Source organism: Cryptomeria japonica, chromosome 7, assembly GCF_030272615.1.
Source record: "Cryptomeria japonica chromosome 7, Sugi_1.0, whole genome shotgun sequence".
Lineage (NCBI taxonomy): Eukaryota > Viridiplantae > Streptophyta > Pinopsida > Cupressales > Cupressaceae > Cryptomeria > Cryptomeria japonica.
This window is the reverse complement of record NC_081411.1, coordinates 854,726,766-854,739,879: the sequence shown is the minus strand read 5'-3', so window position 1 is coordinate 854,739,879 and position 13,114 is coordinate 854,726,766. Positions and strand designations below refer to the sequence as shown.

The window sequence follows — 13,114 nt, the reverse complement described above, 5'->3', positions numbered from 1 at the left end:
GAGAAAGTCTTGAGATCTATTCATTATTGTTTTATCCTATGCAATGTGATTGAACGGTTAGGATTGGACCGAATGTATTGTTAACCTAGATGCTTAGGGTTTTAGGTTTTGGCTACCAACCTAATTGTTGTCTATAAGGTCGATGATGATTATCATTTGAGATTGTTGGCAAATGTTATGTGTGTATCCAAGTGAAGAGATACTTGATTCTTGCCAGACCGGTGCAGTGAGTAGGTATCTACAGAGTGTGATTGTAGAAGTATAGGAACTGAAGTGGATCTACCTTGGCATTAAGTGTTGTTATTAGATCAGTGTATTACCTGTTGACTTCTAACCATTTCAGCAGTTGGAAAATCCCTTTACCGGGTAGCTTTAACAGGATTTTTGTAAATCCTTTAACAGGGTGACTCAAAATCATTGAGTTCTTTAAATCCTTTGACAAGGTAACCTTTAATAGGGTTTTAACCTTTAACCGGGTATTTAGCCATCCCTTAACCGGGTGATCCCTAGCAGGATCGGTTCCTAGAAGAACCTGTTGTAAAGTCCTTAACCGGACTAGGCTCCTAACATAGCGGACTTCAGAAGAGTTCAAGAACAACTTATGGGTATTCATCCCCACCGTGGTTTTTCCCAGTTGGGTTTCCACGTAAAAAATAAGTATGTCATGTGTGATGCTTTTTCATGTGATGATTAGTGTTTTTTGTTAAGCGGTAAAGCATGCAGATCCAATGGTCATTATATTTTTGATGTATTAATTGTTTATGCATATGGGTGAAGTGGAAATGAGATATTAGGTTTTGTGAAGATCTAGATGTTACCGGTTTATATCTTTCACAGTCTCACTGTGTTTTACCGGTAGTGCCCTGATTTAGATCGGTGATGCTGTTTACTAGTTAGTGTAGTCTTTGCAGTTTAAGTTGTTAAAGAAGTTTTTGTCTATACTGATTCACCCCCCCCTCTTAGTATCTATTGAGTATTTACTGTTCATCATTATTCATCAATTGGTATCAGAGCGTCCTCCAGGTCCTTTGTGTTATAAGCTTAACTGCTTGAGGAAAAGATCCTATTCTAATGATGAAGAGGGAAGGTCCTAAGTTCAACAGAGATAAATTTAAGATATGGAAGGACAAAATGAAGATGTACATTAAAAGCATGGGTGCTCAACAGTGGAACTATATTGAGAATACTTATGTTGTCCCTACCAGTATTCTCACTGATGATCAAAGAAGAGAAATTCAGGAGAATGGGCAAGTCATGGAAGCTCTTATTAGTAGTCTATCTGATATTGAGTTTATAGATGTTCAGGATAAAGACATTCCTAAAGATGTATGGGATACTCTAGAGTCTATCTATGGTAGTGATGAGCATGTAAAGCAAGTTAAGGAAGAAAGCCTTAAAGGAAAGCTTGAAGACATGTGGATGGTTGAAGGAGAGACCATTCAACAATATGGGATAAGGATTAAAACTGTTGTTGGAGACATCAAGAGTGCAAGAGGTACAATAGATGATTCCACCATTATTAGCAATGTTTTGAGAACCTTATTACCGGTCTATGCAATAAGGGTTGCTGCTATTCAGGAGTTGAGATCTATTGACAAGACAAAGGTATCCCTTGATTATATCATTGCTAAGTTGACCGTATATGAGCTAAACAGTTATGATGGCAGTGTTCAGAAGACTGATTCAACCTTTAAAGCATCTGATGCACTATCTATAAAGGGTAAAGAAGCTAGTACCAGCTGTGAACCTAGACAAAGTAGAGATATGGATGATGAAGAGATCCTGATGGAATTTGAAGCTCTTCTTGCCAAGAGAATTCCTAAGGGAACTGGGAAATACAGAGGTAAGATCCCTTTGAAATGTTTTTCTTGCAATAGGATAGGACACATTGCTGTCAACTGCCCTAATAATGATAATAAGGACAAACTAGAGAAGTTCAAAAAGTTCAAAGGAGGAAATAGGAGAAACTGTCTTGTTGTAGTTGATGAAGGTGTCACTGATGATGAATCAGAAGATGAAGAAAGTGAAGGCATAGTGTTTGTAGCCGTCAAGGAAGAAGTGTCAGAAAAGAAGGCCTTTGTCTCTCGCTTTGATAATTTTAATGAGTGGATTATCGACAGTGGTTGTTCTCACCATATGATAGGTGACCGGAGAAAGTTTCTGTCTCTAGAAAAGTATGATGGAGGTGTAGTCCGATTTGGTAATGATGCACCATGTATGGTAAAAGGAAAAGGGTCCATCTCTTTAAATGGAAAGAACAATGCTGATAATGTGTATCGGGTAGAAGGTCTCAGGCATAGCCTTTTGAGTGTTGCTCAGCTGAATGATAAAGGACTCACTCTAGAATTCAAAGATGGAGTGTGCAAAATAAAAGGAAAGAGTGGTGAACTGATGGCCACCGGTATGCAGACCAAAGGTAACTTATTTCAATTGAATATAAATATCAGTCAATGTCTAATGGCTAAGTTTGATGACAGTTGGATATGGCATAGGAGGCTCTGCCATCTAAATTTTGATAACATTATGAAGGCGAGTAAGATCAAGGAAGTTAGAGGATTTCCTGTGCTGAACAAACTGGAGAATCCTTTGTGTAGAGAATGTCAACTGGGGAAAATGTCTTCCTCAACCTTCAAAGGTAAAGCTTTCACAACAGATAATTTACTTGATCTTGTGCATACTTATTTGTGTGGGCCTATGAAAACTAGGAGTGTTCAGGGAGATAGGTACTTTATGATTCTTACTGATGATTGCTCAAGAATTCTGTGGGTCAAATTCTTGAAAGACAAGTCTAAAGCTTCTGGAAAGTTCAAAGCCTTCAGAGCACTAGTTGAAAAGGAAAGCGGTAAGAGGATCAAATGCCTTAGAACCGACCAAGGAGGTGAGTTCACTTCTGGAGAATTCAATAAGTACTGTGAAGAGAATGACATCAAGAGGCAACTGTCTGCCCCCAGACTCCACAACAGAATGGCCTAGCAGAAAGGAACAACTGGACTGTAGTTGAAGCAGCCAAAATGATGCTGATTCAAGGAAAGGTTGCTCACACTTTTTGGAGAGAAGCGGTGAGCACTGCAGTCTACACTATGAACCGGGTACTCATGAAGAAAGGTAAGGATAAAAATCCTTATGAATATTGGACCAATAAGACTCATGTAGTAAGATACTTTAGAGTGTTTGGTAGCAAGTGTTATATTAAGAGAAGTGAACACAAAAGCAAGTTTGATGCAAAATATGATGAGGGAATATTCCTAGGGTATTCCACCAAGAGCATAGCTCTCAAGTGTTTTAAGAATAGGACTCAGAGAATTGTTGAAAGTATCAATGTTAGAGTTGATGAAACCTCTAAGAAACCTGAGGAAACCGATAGTGAGCGAGCGGTAGATGAACCGGTTGTAACCTTCTGGAAACTGGTTGCAAAACAACCAAGTACGAGTAACAGTTCTCCTACACCGGTAGATGTTGATGTAGATGAAGATGAGGATGAAGAGGAAAAGCAAGAGGAATTAGTTAAGATCATTCCTAGGTATGTAAAGCTACATCATGATCCAAAGCAAATCATAGGAGATAAGAATGCAAGAATTCTTACAAGAAGAAAGGTCAAAGAAAGTTCTTGCATGATTTCTAAATTTGAGCCCAAAACATTTAAAGAGGCACATAAAGATGAAGAATGGATTAAGGCTATGGAAGAGGAACTTGACCAGATAGAAAAGAATGGTACATGGTCATTGGTACCGAGACCTCAGCATACAAATGTTATTGGCACCAAATGGGCCTTTAGAAACAAGCTGAATGAAGATGGGACAGTGGTAAGAAACAAAGCAAGATTGGTATGTAAGGGATATGCTCAAGAAGAAGGAGAAGACTATGGAAAAACCTTTGCTCCAGTAGCTAGATTGGAAGGAGTTCAAATGCTTCTTGCATATACAGCCTTCAAAGGATTCAAAGTATATCAGATGGATGTAAAATCTGCATTCCTGAATGGAATACTTGAAGAGGAAGTATATATAGAGCAACCAGATGGGTTTGCCCTATCAGAAGACAATGATATGGTGTGTAGGCTACATAAAGACTTGTATGGATTGAAGCAAGCACCTAGAGAATGGTATGAACATTTACATTCACATCTTGTGAAGATTGGATTTGAAAGAACAAGTGAAGATAGCAATATCTATCTGAAGTCAAAAGGAGATAAGATTTTGATCTGTGAAGTGTTTGTTGATGACATAATTTTTGGTGGAGATGACAAGATGAGCCATGCATTTGCAGATGAGATGAAGAAGGAATTTGAGATGTCACTAATCGAAGAGATTAAGTTCTTCATTGGACTACAGATTTAACAAATGAAAGATGGTATCTTTATCACTCAGTCCAAGTATGTCAAAGAGGTGTTGACGACCTTTGGCATGGAAGACAACAAACCGGTTGGTACACCGATGATGACCGGTTGTAAATTATCAAAAGAAGATGACTCAGCATTGGTGAATGAGAAGGAATACCAGTCAATGATTGGTAAGTTGCACTATGTAGTACACAACAGACCAGACATTGCACATGCAGTAGGCATTGTTGCACGTTTTCAGAAAAGTCCAAGAGAATCCCACTTGGTAGCAGTCAAGTGGATTCTTAGATATCTAAAGGGAACTATAAATTATGGATTGTGGTATCCATATAGTAATTATTTCAATCTCAAAGTGTTTACATATGCCAATTGGGCTGGTAATGTGGACGACCAGAAGAGCACAACCGGTGGTGTATTCTTTCTCGGCGGTCGACTAGTCTCATGGATGAGTAAGAAGTAGAGTTGTATCTCTCAGTCTACAACAGAAGCAGAATATGTAGCAACATTTATGAACTGCACTCAGACAATTTGGATGAAGCATGTATTAAGTGGTTTCAAAGTCCCTATATCTGAACTGGTGAGTATATTTTGTGACAACACAAGTGCAATTAATATTTCCAAGAATCCAAGATTGCATGCTAGAACCAAGCACTTCGAGCTCAAGTATCATTTCTTGAGGGAGAAAGTTCAGAACAAAGAGGTTGCATTGGAACATGTTTTCCAGTAAGGAGCAGTTAGCAGATATATTCACCAAACCTCTATCAAAGGCTACATTTACGTATTTAAGAGGTGAATTAGGGGTCCTCCCCCTTCAAGAGGTGAACTAAAGGTATATGCTCCATATCAGTCAGGCATTGCATTGTCAAATCTTTTTAGGATTGGTGTGTTGAAGGATGCTACTCCTCAGGGGGAGCAACATAGTGGAACATGAATGTTTGTGCCTCCACTTTGGCATTGTTATCAAAGGGGGAGAAGATGTGAAGCAGATAAGATATCTGCAGTATTGGGTACACATAATATGGAAGAGATTAGGGAGAAGATGTGAAGTGGAGAGATATCTTTGTATATTGCCATCAATGCCAAAGGGGGAGATTGTTGGCATATGTGCAGAGTTGGATGATATGATGATATTGTATGTTGTCATTGATGTCAATATGCTGAAGTATGAACTGACATATTGAAGAAAGCAAATTGGCAAGAGAACTGGTATGATGGTATGAAGTGAACCGGTATGATGATGTGAACCGATATATACGAAAAGGTGATTCGGTATGTTGGAATGTGAACCGGTATATGCAAAGTTTGCATCGGGGTTTTGTTTGATATGACTACCGGTTGGTAGTCTCGGCTTTAGGGTTTCCAGTTGATGCATTCCAAGTCTGTGTGGTTCGACTGATGATATCTTGTGATGAGTTAACATTGAAATGAAGATCAGACCGTGTTGCCACGTCAACCTTGTGCGCGTGAAGGATTTCCTTGAGGATCTTGCATGAAGAAGATTGATTCTATCTACCTCGGGAATGTGCGAAGTCTCAGTAAACGGTGGAGAGCACGTGATGAGTTATCAACTTCTAGAAGCGACAAAGAATGAACGATGGAGAACGTCTTGATATGTGTTCAAGATTGTTTTACCCTATGTAATGTGATTTAACGGTCAGGATTTGACCGAATGTATTGTTAACCTAGATGCTTAGGGTTTTAGGTTTTGGCTACCGACCTAATTGTTGTCTATAAGGTCGATGATGATTCTCATTTGAGATTGTTGGCAAATGTTATGTGTGTATCCAAGTGAAGAGATACTTGATTCTTGCCAGACCGGTGCAGTGAGTAGAGATTTGCAGAGCATGATTGCAGAAGTATAGGAACTGAAGTGGATTTGCCTTGGCATTAAGTGTTGTTATCAGATTAGTGTATTACCTATTGACTTCTAACCATTTCAGCAGTTGGAAAATCCCTTTACCGGGTAGCTTTAACAGGCTTTTTGTAAATCCTTTAACAGGGTGACTCAAAATCATTGAGCTCTTTAAATCCTTTAGCAGGGTTTTAACCTTTAACTGGGTATTTAGCCTTCCCTTAACCGGGTGATCCCTAGCAGGATCGGTTCCTAGCAGAACCTGTTGTAAAGTCCTTAACCGAACTAGGCTCCTAACATAGCGGACTTCAGAAGAGTTCAAGAACAACTTGTGGGTATTCATCCCCACTGTGGTTTTTCCCAGTTGGGTTTCCACGTGAAAAATGAGTGTCATGTATGATGCTTTTTCATGTGATGATTAGTGTTTTCTGTTAAGCGGTAAAGCATGCTAATCCAATGGTCATTATATTTCTGATGTATTACTTGTTTATGCATATGGGTGAAGTGGAAATGAGATATTAGGTTTTATGAAGATCTATATGTTACCAGTTTATTTCTTTCACAGTCTCACTGTGTTTTACCGGCAGTGCCCTGATTTAGATCGGTGATGTTGTTTACCAGTTAGTGCAGTTTTTGCAGTTTAAGTTGTTAAAGAGTTTTTTGTCTATACTGATTCACCCCCCATCTTAGTATCTGTTGAGTATTTATTGTTCATCATTATTCATCAGCTATATATTAGTGAAGATGTGGGAAAAGTTTACAACATAAATATCGCAAAGTTTGCATGTGTTGTTAGTGTCTACATGTCTTGGTTCCTAAAATGCAAGAGTCAATACAAATGTAGAAAATTGCTATGTTATGGTTATGGTGATAATGAGGGTTTGAAAAGTTTTTGTTGAATATTGTTGTAGAAAAAACTACATGTATCCAATATAAGATTATTAAGGTAAAAAAAGAATGAAGGTGGTGGAGAGAAAGAAGACAGTGGAGTTGATTTTTGCCAAAAATTTGGAGGTCTAGTTGCGCTTAATTATCTAGATTTTGTTTACTTTTCATTTCCATGACAATTTACTTTTGGAATTTTACACTAAGTTTACTTCAATGTCAGTTTCAATTTCTTTACAATATTCTTCCATCTATATTAAAATTTTATAGCTATTTATTTAAATTTATTGACCATTCACTATTGTTTGACCTAGGTCATATTTAATTACCATTGTGAGATAATCAATTTACTCAATATTTAAATAAAGATACTTTTTAGTTATTTATACTAATAAACTCAAATTAATTTGAACATTTGTAAGTTTCTAACATTTAAAATATATTAAGATATGTAACTTGAACTATTTTAAAATACATTAATACCAATTTTTTTTTGTCTCTATATTAGTCACACTAATTTATAATAAATAAAAAATTAGTAGGTAAGATAACTCTCAAATTAAATAATCAATAACATTTTTTAATGTATAATTTGTCAAGCTATATATATATGCTTAAATCATTTTTTACACAAAATAATCCAAAAGATCATTTTCTACGATAATTTTAAAATTAAATTGTTGAAAATATAAATGATATCTAAAAAACCTATTTTACCTTAAAAAAAAAAATTTAAAAAGCCATTAAAAAATAATTTACTTATTTAAAAAATATAAGTATTTAAATATTAAAACATAGAAAAGAAATCATTAATATTTTCCAAACAATTAAAACTCATTATTTTAGTATTGTTTTGAAAAAATCAAGATCTTAATTATTCAATTTAGCTCGAATAAAGCATAAAACAATTTGCAATCTTTTAAAAAGATTCAAAATAGAAAGTTCTCCCATATTGCCTAAAGTTTAAGAACCAATTAAATTGAAGATAATTACTTTTCTTAATATTCTTAGTTAAAAAATTTACATCTATACTTTAATAAAGATTAATAGTTTTTGTTAGTAGAAAAAATTCTCAATTTTAATTTGTTATTTTTTATTATTATTAATAACTAGTTAAAGAATAGTCCTTGTCAATAGTTCTATGCCTATGGCAAGAACTAATAAAAATAATAAATCTTAATATTAATTAAAAATTATAGAAAAATATAAAGAAATATAAGATATAATTAGATTTTTCTAAAAAGATAGAAATACATGTCATGTGATTGACAAATATGCTTGTGACTGATAGATTATATGATTAAAATATCTATTAAAAAATCTATATAAAAATAGTATAAGATACTAATTAGATTTGTTATCAGATTAGTGTATTACCTATTGACTTCTAACCATTTCAGCAGTTGGAAAATCCCTTTACCGGGTAGCTTTAACAGGCTTTTTGTAAATCCTTTAACAGGGTGACTCAAAATCATTGAGCTCTTTAAATCCTTTAGCAGGGTTTTAACCTTTAACTGGGTATTTAGCCATCCCTTAACTGGGTGATCCCTAGCAGGATCGGTTCCTAGCAGAACCTGTTGTAAAGTCCTTAACTGAACTAGGCTCCTAACATAGCAGACTTCAGAAGAGTTCAAGAACAACTTGTGGGTATTCATCCCCACCGTGGTTTTTCCTAGTTGGGTTTCCACGTGAAAAATGAGTGTCATGTATGATGCTTTTTCATGTGATGATCAGTGTTTTCTGTTAAGCGGTAAAGCATGCTAATCCAATGGTCATTATATTTCTGATGTATTACTTGTTTATGCATATGGGTGAAGTGGAAATGAGATATTAGGTTTTGTGAAGATCTATATGTTACCAGTTTATTTCTTTCACAGTCTCACTGTGTTTTACCGGTAGTGCCCTGATTTAGATCGGTGATGCTATTTACTAGTTAGTGCAGTTTTTGCAGTTTAAGTTGTTAAAGAGTTTTTTGTCTATACTGATTCACCCCCCATCTTAGTATCTGTTGAGTATTTATTGTTCATCATTATTCATCAGCTATATATTGGTGAAGATGTGGGAAAAGTTTACAACATAAATATCGCAAAGTTTGCATGTGTTGTTAGTGTCTACATGTCTTGGTTCCTAAAATGCAAGAGTCAATACAAATGTAGAAAATTGCTATGTTATGGTTATGGTGATAATGAGGGTTTGAAAAGTTTTTGTTGAATATTGTTGTAGAAAAAACTACATGCATCCAATATAAGATTATTAAGGTAAAAAAAGAATGAAGGTGGTGGAGAGAAAGAAGACAGTGGAGTTGATTTTTGCCAAAAATTTGGAGGTCTAGTTGCGCTTAATGATCTAGATTTTGTTTACTTTTCATTTCCACGACAATTTACTTTTGGAATTTTACACTAAATTTACTTCAATGTCAGTTTCAATTACTTTACAATATTCTTCCATCTATATTAAAATTTTATAGCTATTTATTTAAATTTATTGACCATTCACTATTGTTTGACCTAGGTCATATTTAATTACCATTGTGAGATAATCAATTTACTCAATATTTAAATAAAGATACTTTTTAGTTATTTATACTAATAAACTCAAATTAATTTGAACATTTGTAAGTTTTTAACATTTAAAATATATTAAGATATGTAACTTGAACTATTTTAAAATACATTAATACCAATTTTTTTTTGTCTCTATATTAGTCACACTAATTTATAATAAATAAAAAATTAGTAGGTAAGATAACTCTCAAATTAAATAATCAATAACATTTTTTAATGTATAATTTGTCAAGCTATATATATATATATATATATATATAGTTAAATCATTTTTTACACAAAATAATCCAAAAGATCATTTTCTACGATAATTTTAAAATTAAATTGTTGAAAATATTAATGATATCTAAAAAACCTATTTTACCTTAAAAAAAAATAATTTAAAAAGCCATTAAAAAATAATTTACTTATTTAAAAAATATAAGTATTAAAATATTAAAACATAGAAAAGAAATCATTAATATTTTCCAAACAATTAAAACTCATTATTTTAGTATTGTTTTGAAAAAATCAAGATCTTAATTATTCAATTTAGTTCGAATAAAGCATAAAACAATTTGCAATCTTTTAAAAAGATTCAAAATAGAAAGTTCTCCCATATCGCCTAAAGTTTAAGAACCAATTAAATTGAAGATAATTAATTTTCTTAATATTCTTAGTTAAAAAATTTACATCTATACTTTAGTAAAGATTAATAGTTTTTGTTAGTAGAAAAAATTCTCAATTTTAATTTGTTATTCTTTATTATTATTAATAACTAGTTAAAGAATAGTCCTTGTCAATAGTTCTATGCCTATGGCAAGAACTAATAAAAATAATAAATCTTAATATTAATTAAAAATTATAGAAAAATATAAAGAAATATAAGATATAATTAGATTTTTCTAAAAAGATAGAAATACATGTCATGTGATTGACAAATATGCTTGTGACTGATAGATTATATGATTAAAATATCTATTAAAAAATCTATATAAAAATAGTATAAGATACTAATTAGATTTGTCTAAAAAGATAGATATGCTTTTGATTGATAGATATACCAGTAATCACAAGCTTTAATAATGTTTAAAAAGGAATCTGTACTATTACACCAAAACAGCTTATATCTTTCGGAAATGCCTTGGCCTTTATGTATGGATACTATCTATCTGCTTTTCTTTCATAATTCAACTCCAAAATGACAGTTGAGTAACTTACAAGGCTAAAATCTCCAACTGCCAAAAGATGCAGATTAACTAGATATCGACAAACTGTCCTTAAAAGTGTGTCACTAAAGAACAAAAGGCATGTGATCTTTAAAGCAATTCTCCTGTACATTTTGTCTAAACCTGCAAATGCAATAGAACCCAGTCTGCATCATAGTGTCATGGAGCTTCAATTATGCATTCTAGCTCACATGGTGGACCATCCGAGTACTTACACTTTGTCTGTCAGGTCCTTCACATGTAATTGAAAGGACACCAACGTGCTATTGCTCAATCATTCCTTCCTCCCAAACTATCTATAAAGCTTTGCATAGATTTCAGGATTTCATCAAGTTCTTTCAAAACTTAACTACTTTGTTTTGTCTGTGGGGAAGATTGTTTGAGTTCTTATCTGTGCAATGGCAAGATTTGTGTTTGTCTTCATTACAATCCTGCTGCTGCTCTGCATTATATGGGAGAGCCAGGTATCAATTTAGTACAAGAGACTGATAATTATTTCTAATGGGTTTCAAATGTTTTTGTCAGAGTGTATTGTTTTGGGTGTTGATACATGTCATGGCTGTTTTTGCAGGCTGATGCTGTTTCTCAGGCTAATGATCAGTCCCTCACAGCTTATCCTGTGAGTTCACTTCTTTGATTAAATGCTTGTCTTTCAGATTGCAGATATAGAATGTGGGTTAGCAGTCATGGAAACAGACATAGTCCCATTTGATATTGATTGGATTGGGGCAATGAATTGGAAGCAACTATCCAGTCTCTATGGTGCACCAAAGCATAAGTTATGATGTATGAAAGCAACTTATGCATTGGTATATCTTAGAATCTGGATAGTCATTTGTCGATGAATTTTACAATGATTATGCACTTTTTTTACTTTATTTTTGTCTAATAATACAAGTTTTTCAAGACAAGTGTCTTTGGTGCCATCTAAGACCTTTATATGATAAGACAATTGTACTTCATTCAATAATCAGTTAGTCTGATTCTTATCGTTTGATCAATAAATCTTTCTAAACTCTTGAATCAATAGAATATTTTATTTGCATTACAATTTTATATTTCTTTCAAGAATAACGAAATTCACTGTATGCTAAATGCAGTATGGGAGCAGACAAGGCAGCCTTAAACCTTCAGGTATGAAGCCTTGACTCCTCCATCCAGCTTTAGTTATGGCTGTTTTGATGTTTTCTTGTGATGGGCATATGAATATATTTTCTATACAGCAAATGTATGAAAATTGTGCTTGTTATATTTTCAGAGTGCTCTCCAAAGTGCTCATCGAGGTGCTCAGCCACTGCCTACAAAAAGCCCTGCCTGTTTTTCTGCAACAAGTGCTGTGCCAAGTGCCTCTGTGTTCCTCCTGGAACATACGGAAACAAGCAGCTCTGCCCCTGCTACAACAACTGGAAGACCAAGAGAGGAGGCCCCAAATGCCCTTGAATGAATTCCTCCAAGTTTGGATCTTCTAATGTATAACTTTGGCATTTATAGGCCAATATTTATGTCTGTATTTCATATATATATATATATATAACAAGTTTTCTGCATTTCAGTGAAATGGGTTTTCGAAGTGAATCATTTCACATCAATTCTTTTTCAGTTCTCTTTTTTCATTCCGATGATGGATTAAGAAGTTTGATATGAAACGTCGATGTAAAAGAATCTCACACATTTGAATTCAGAAATTACATTTATTACATTCCACATCAATCAAAATAACATGTACAACTATTATTAATCTATTTTTAGAGAATAAGTGATCATTACACAAGGGTATGAACTCTTTATGGTGTTTACAATCTCCCAAAATATAAGTGTTTAAGATTCTAGAGGAAAAAATTTGCTTTATTCATTAAGAGTACCATTTTATCTGTTTTCCAATAATTTTATTTAACAATTATTAGTGAATTTATACTTGCATATAATTATGTTTACACCTAAAAATACCATCTTGTTTACAAACCTCACTTTTCTAACACCTTATACATTGGGACGCGTCTATTCTGGCTCCAAAACGACAGTACAGATTGACTAACACGTGTGTTAGTCGCGCGTTTTACACCGTCGATTTTGCAATAAACGACTGCGATTGACTAACACATTGCTATCACACTGTACGAAAGGTCTGTTTTGAAACCAGAATAGCCGCGGCCTATACATTAATGCACTATGCTTTTATCTCCTTACAATAAATAACCTTGAGTCAATTTATAAATTTGATCAAGCTAAATTATCAAATGTGTCAAAAGCATAATCTACCCAAAAGTAA

General features: G+C 33.8%; 1 protein-coding gene across 1 annotated transcript; it reads left to right on the top strand.

Annotated features, from left to right (window-relative positions):
* The first annotated feature begins 11,152 nt into the window (after positions 1-11,152).
* LOC131028907 (gibberellin-regulated protein 5) lies at positions 11,153-12,392 on the top strand. Its single transcript, XM_057959282.2, has 4 exons — positions 11,153-11,309; positions 11,417-11,464; positions 11,946-11,979; positions 12,104-12,392. Exons 1-4 carry the CDS (start codon positions 11,244-11,246, stop codon positions 12,283-12,285), a joined length of 330 nt encoding a protein of 109 aa, XP_057815265.2. The 5' UTR covers positions 11,153-11,243; the 3' UTR covers positions 12,286-12,392.
* The last annotated feature ends 722 nt before the right edge of the window (positions 12,393-13,114 follow it).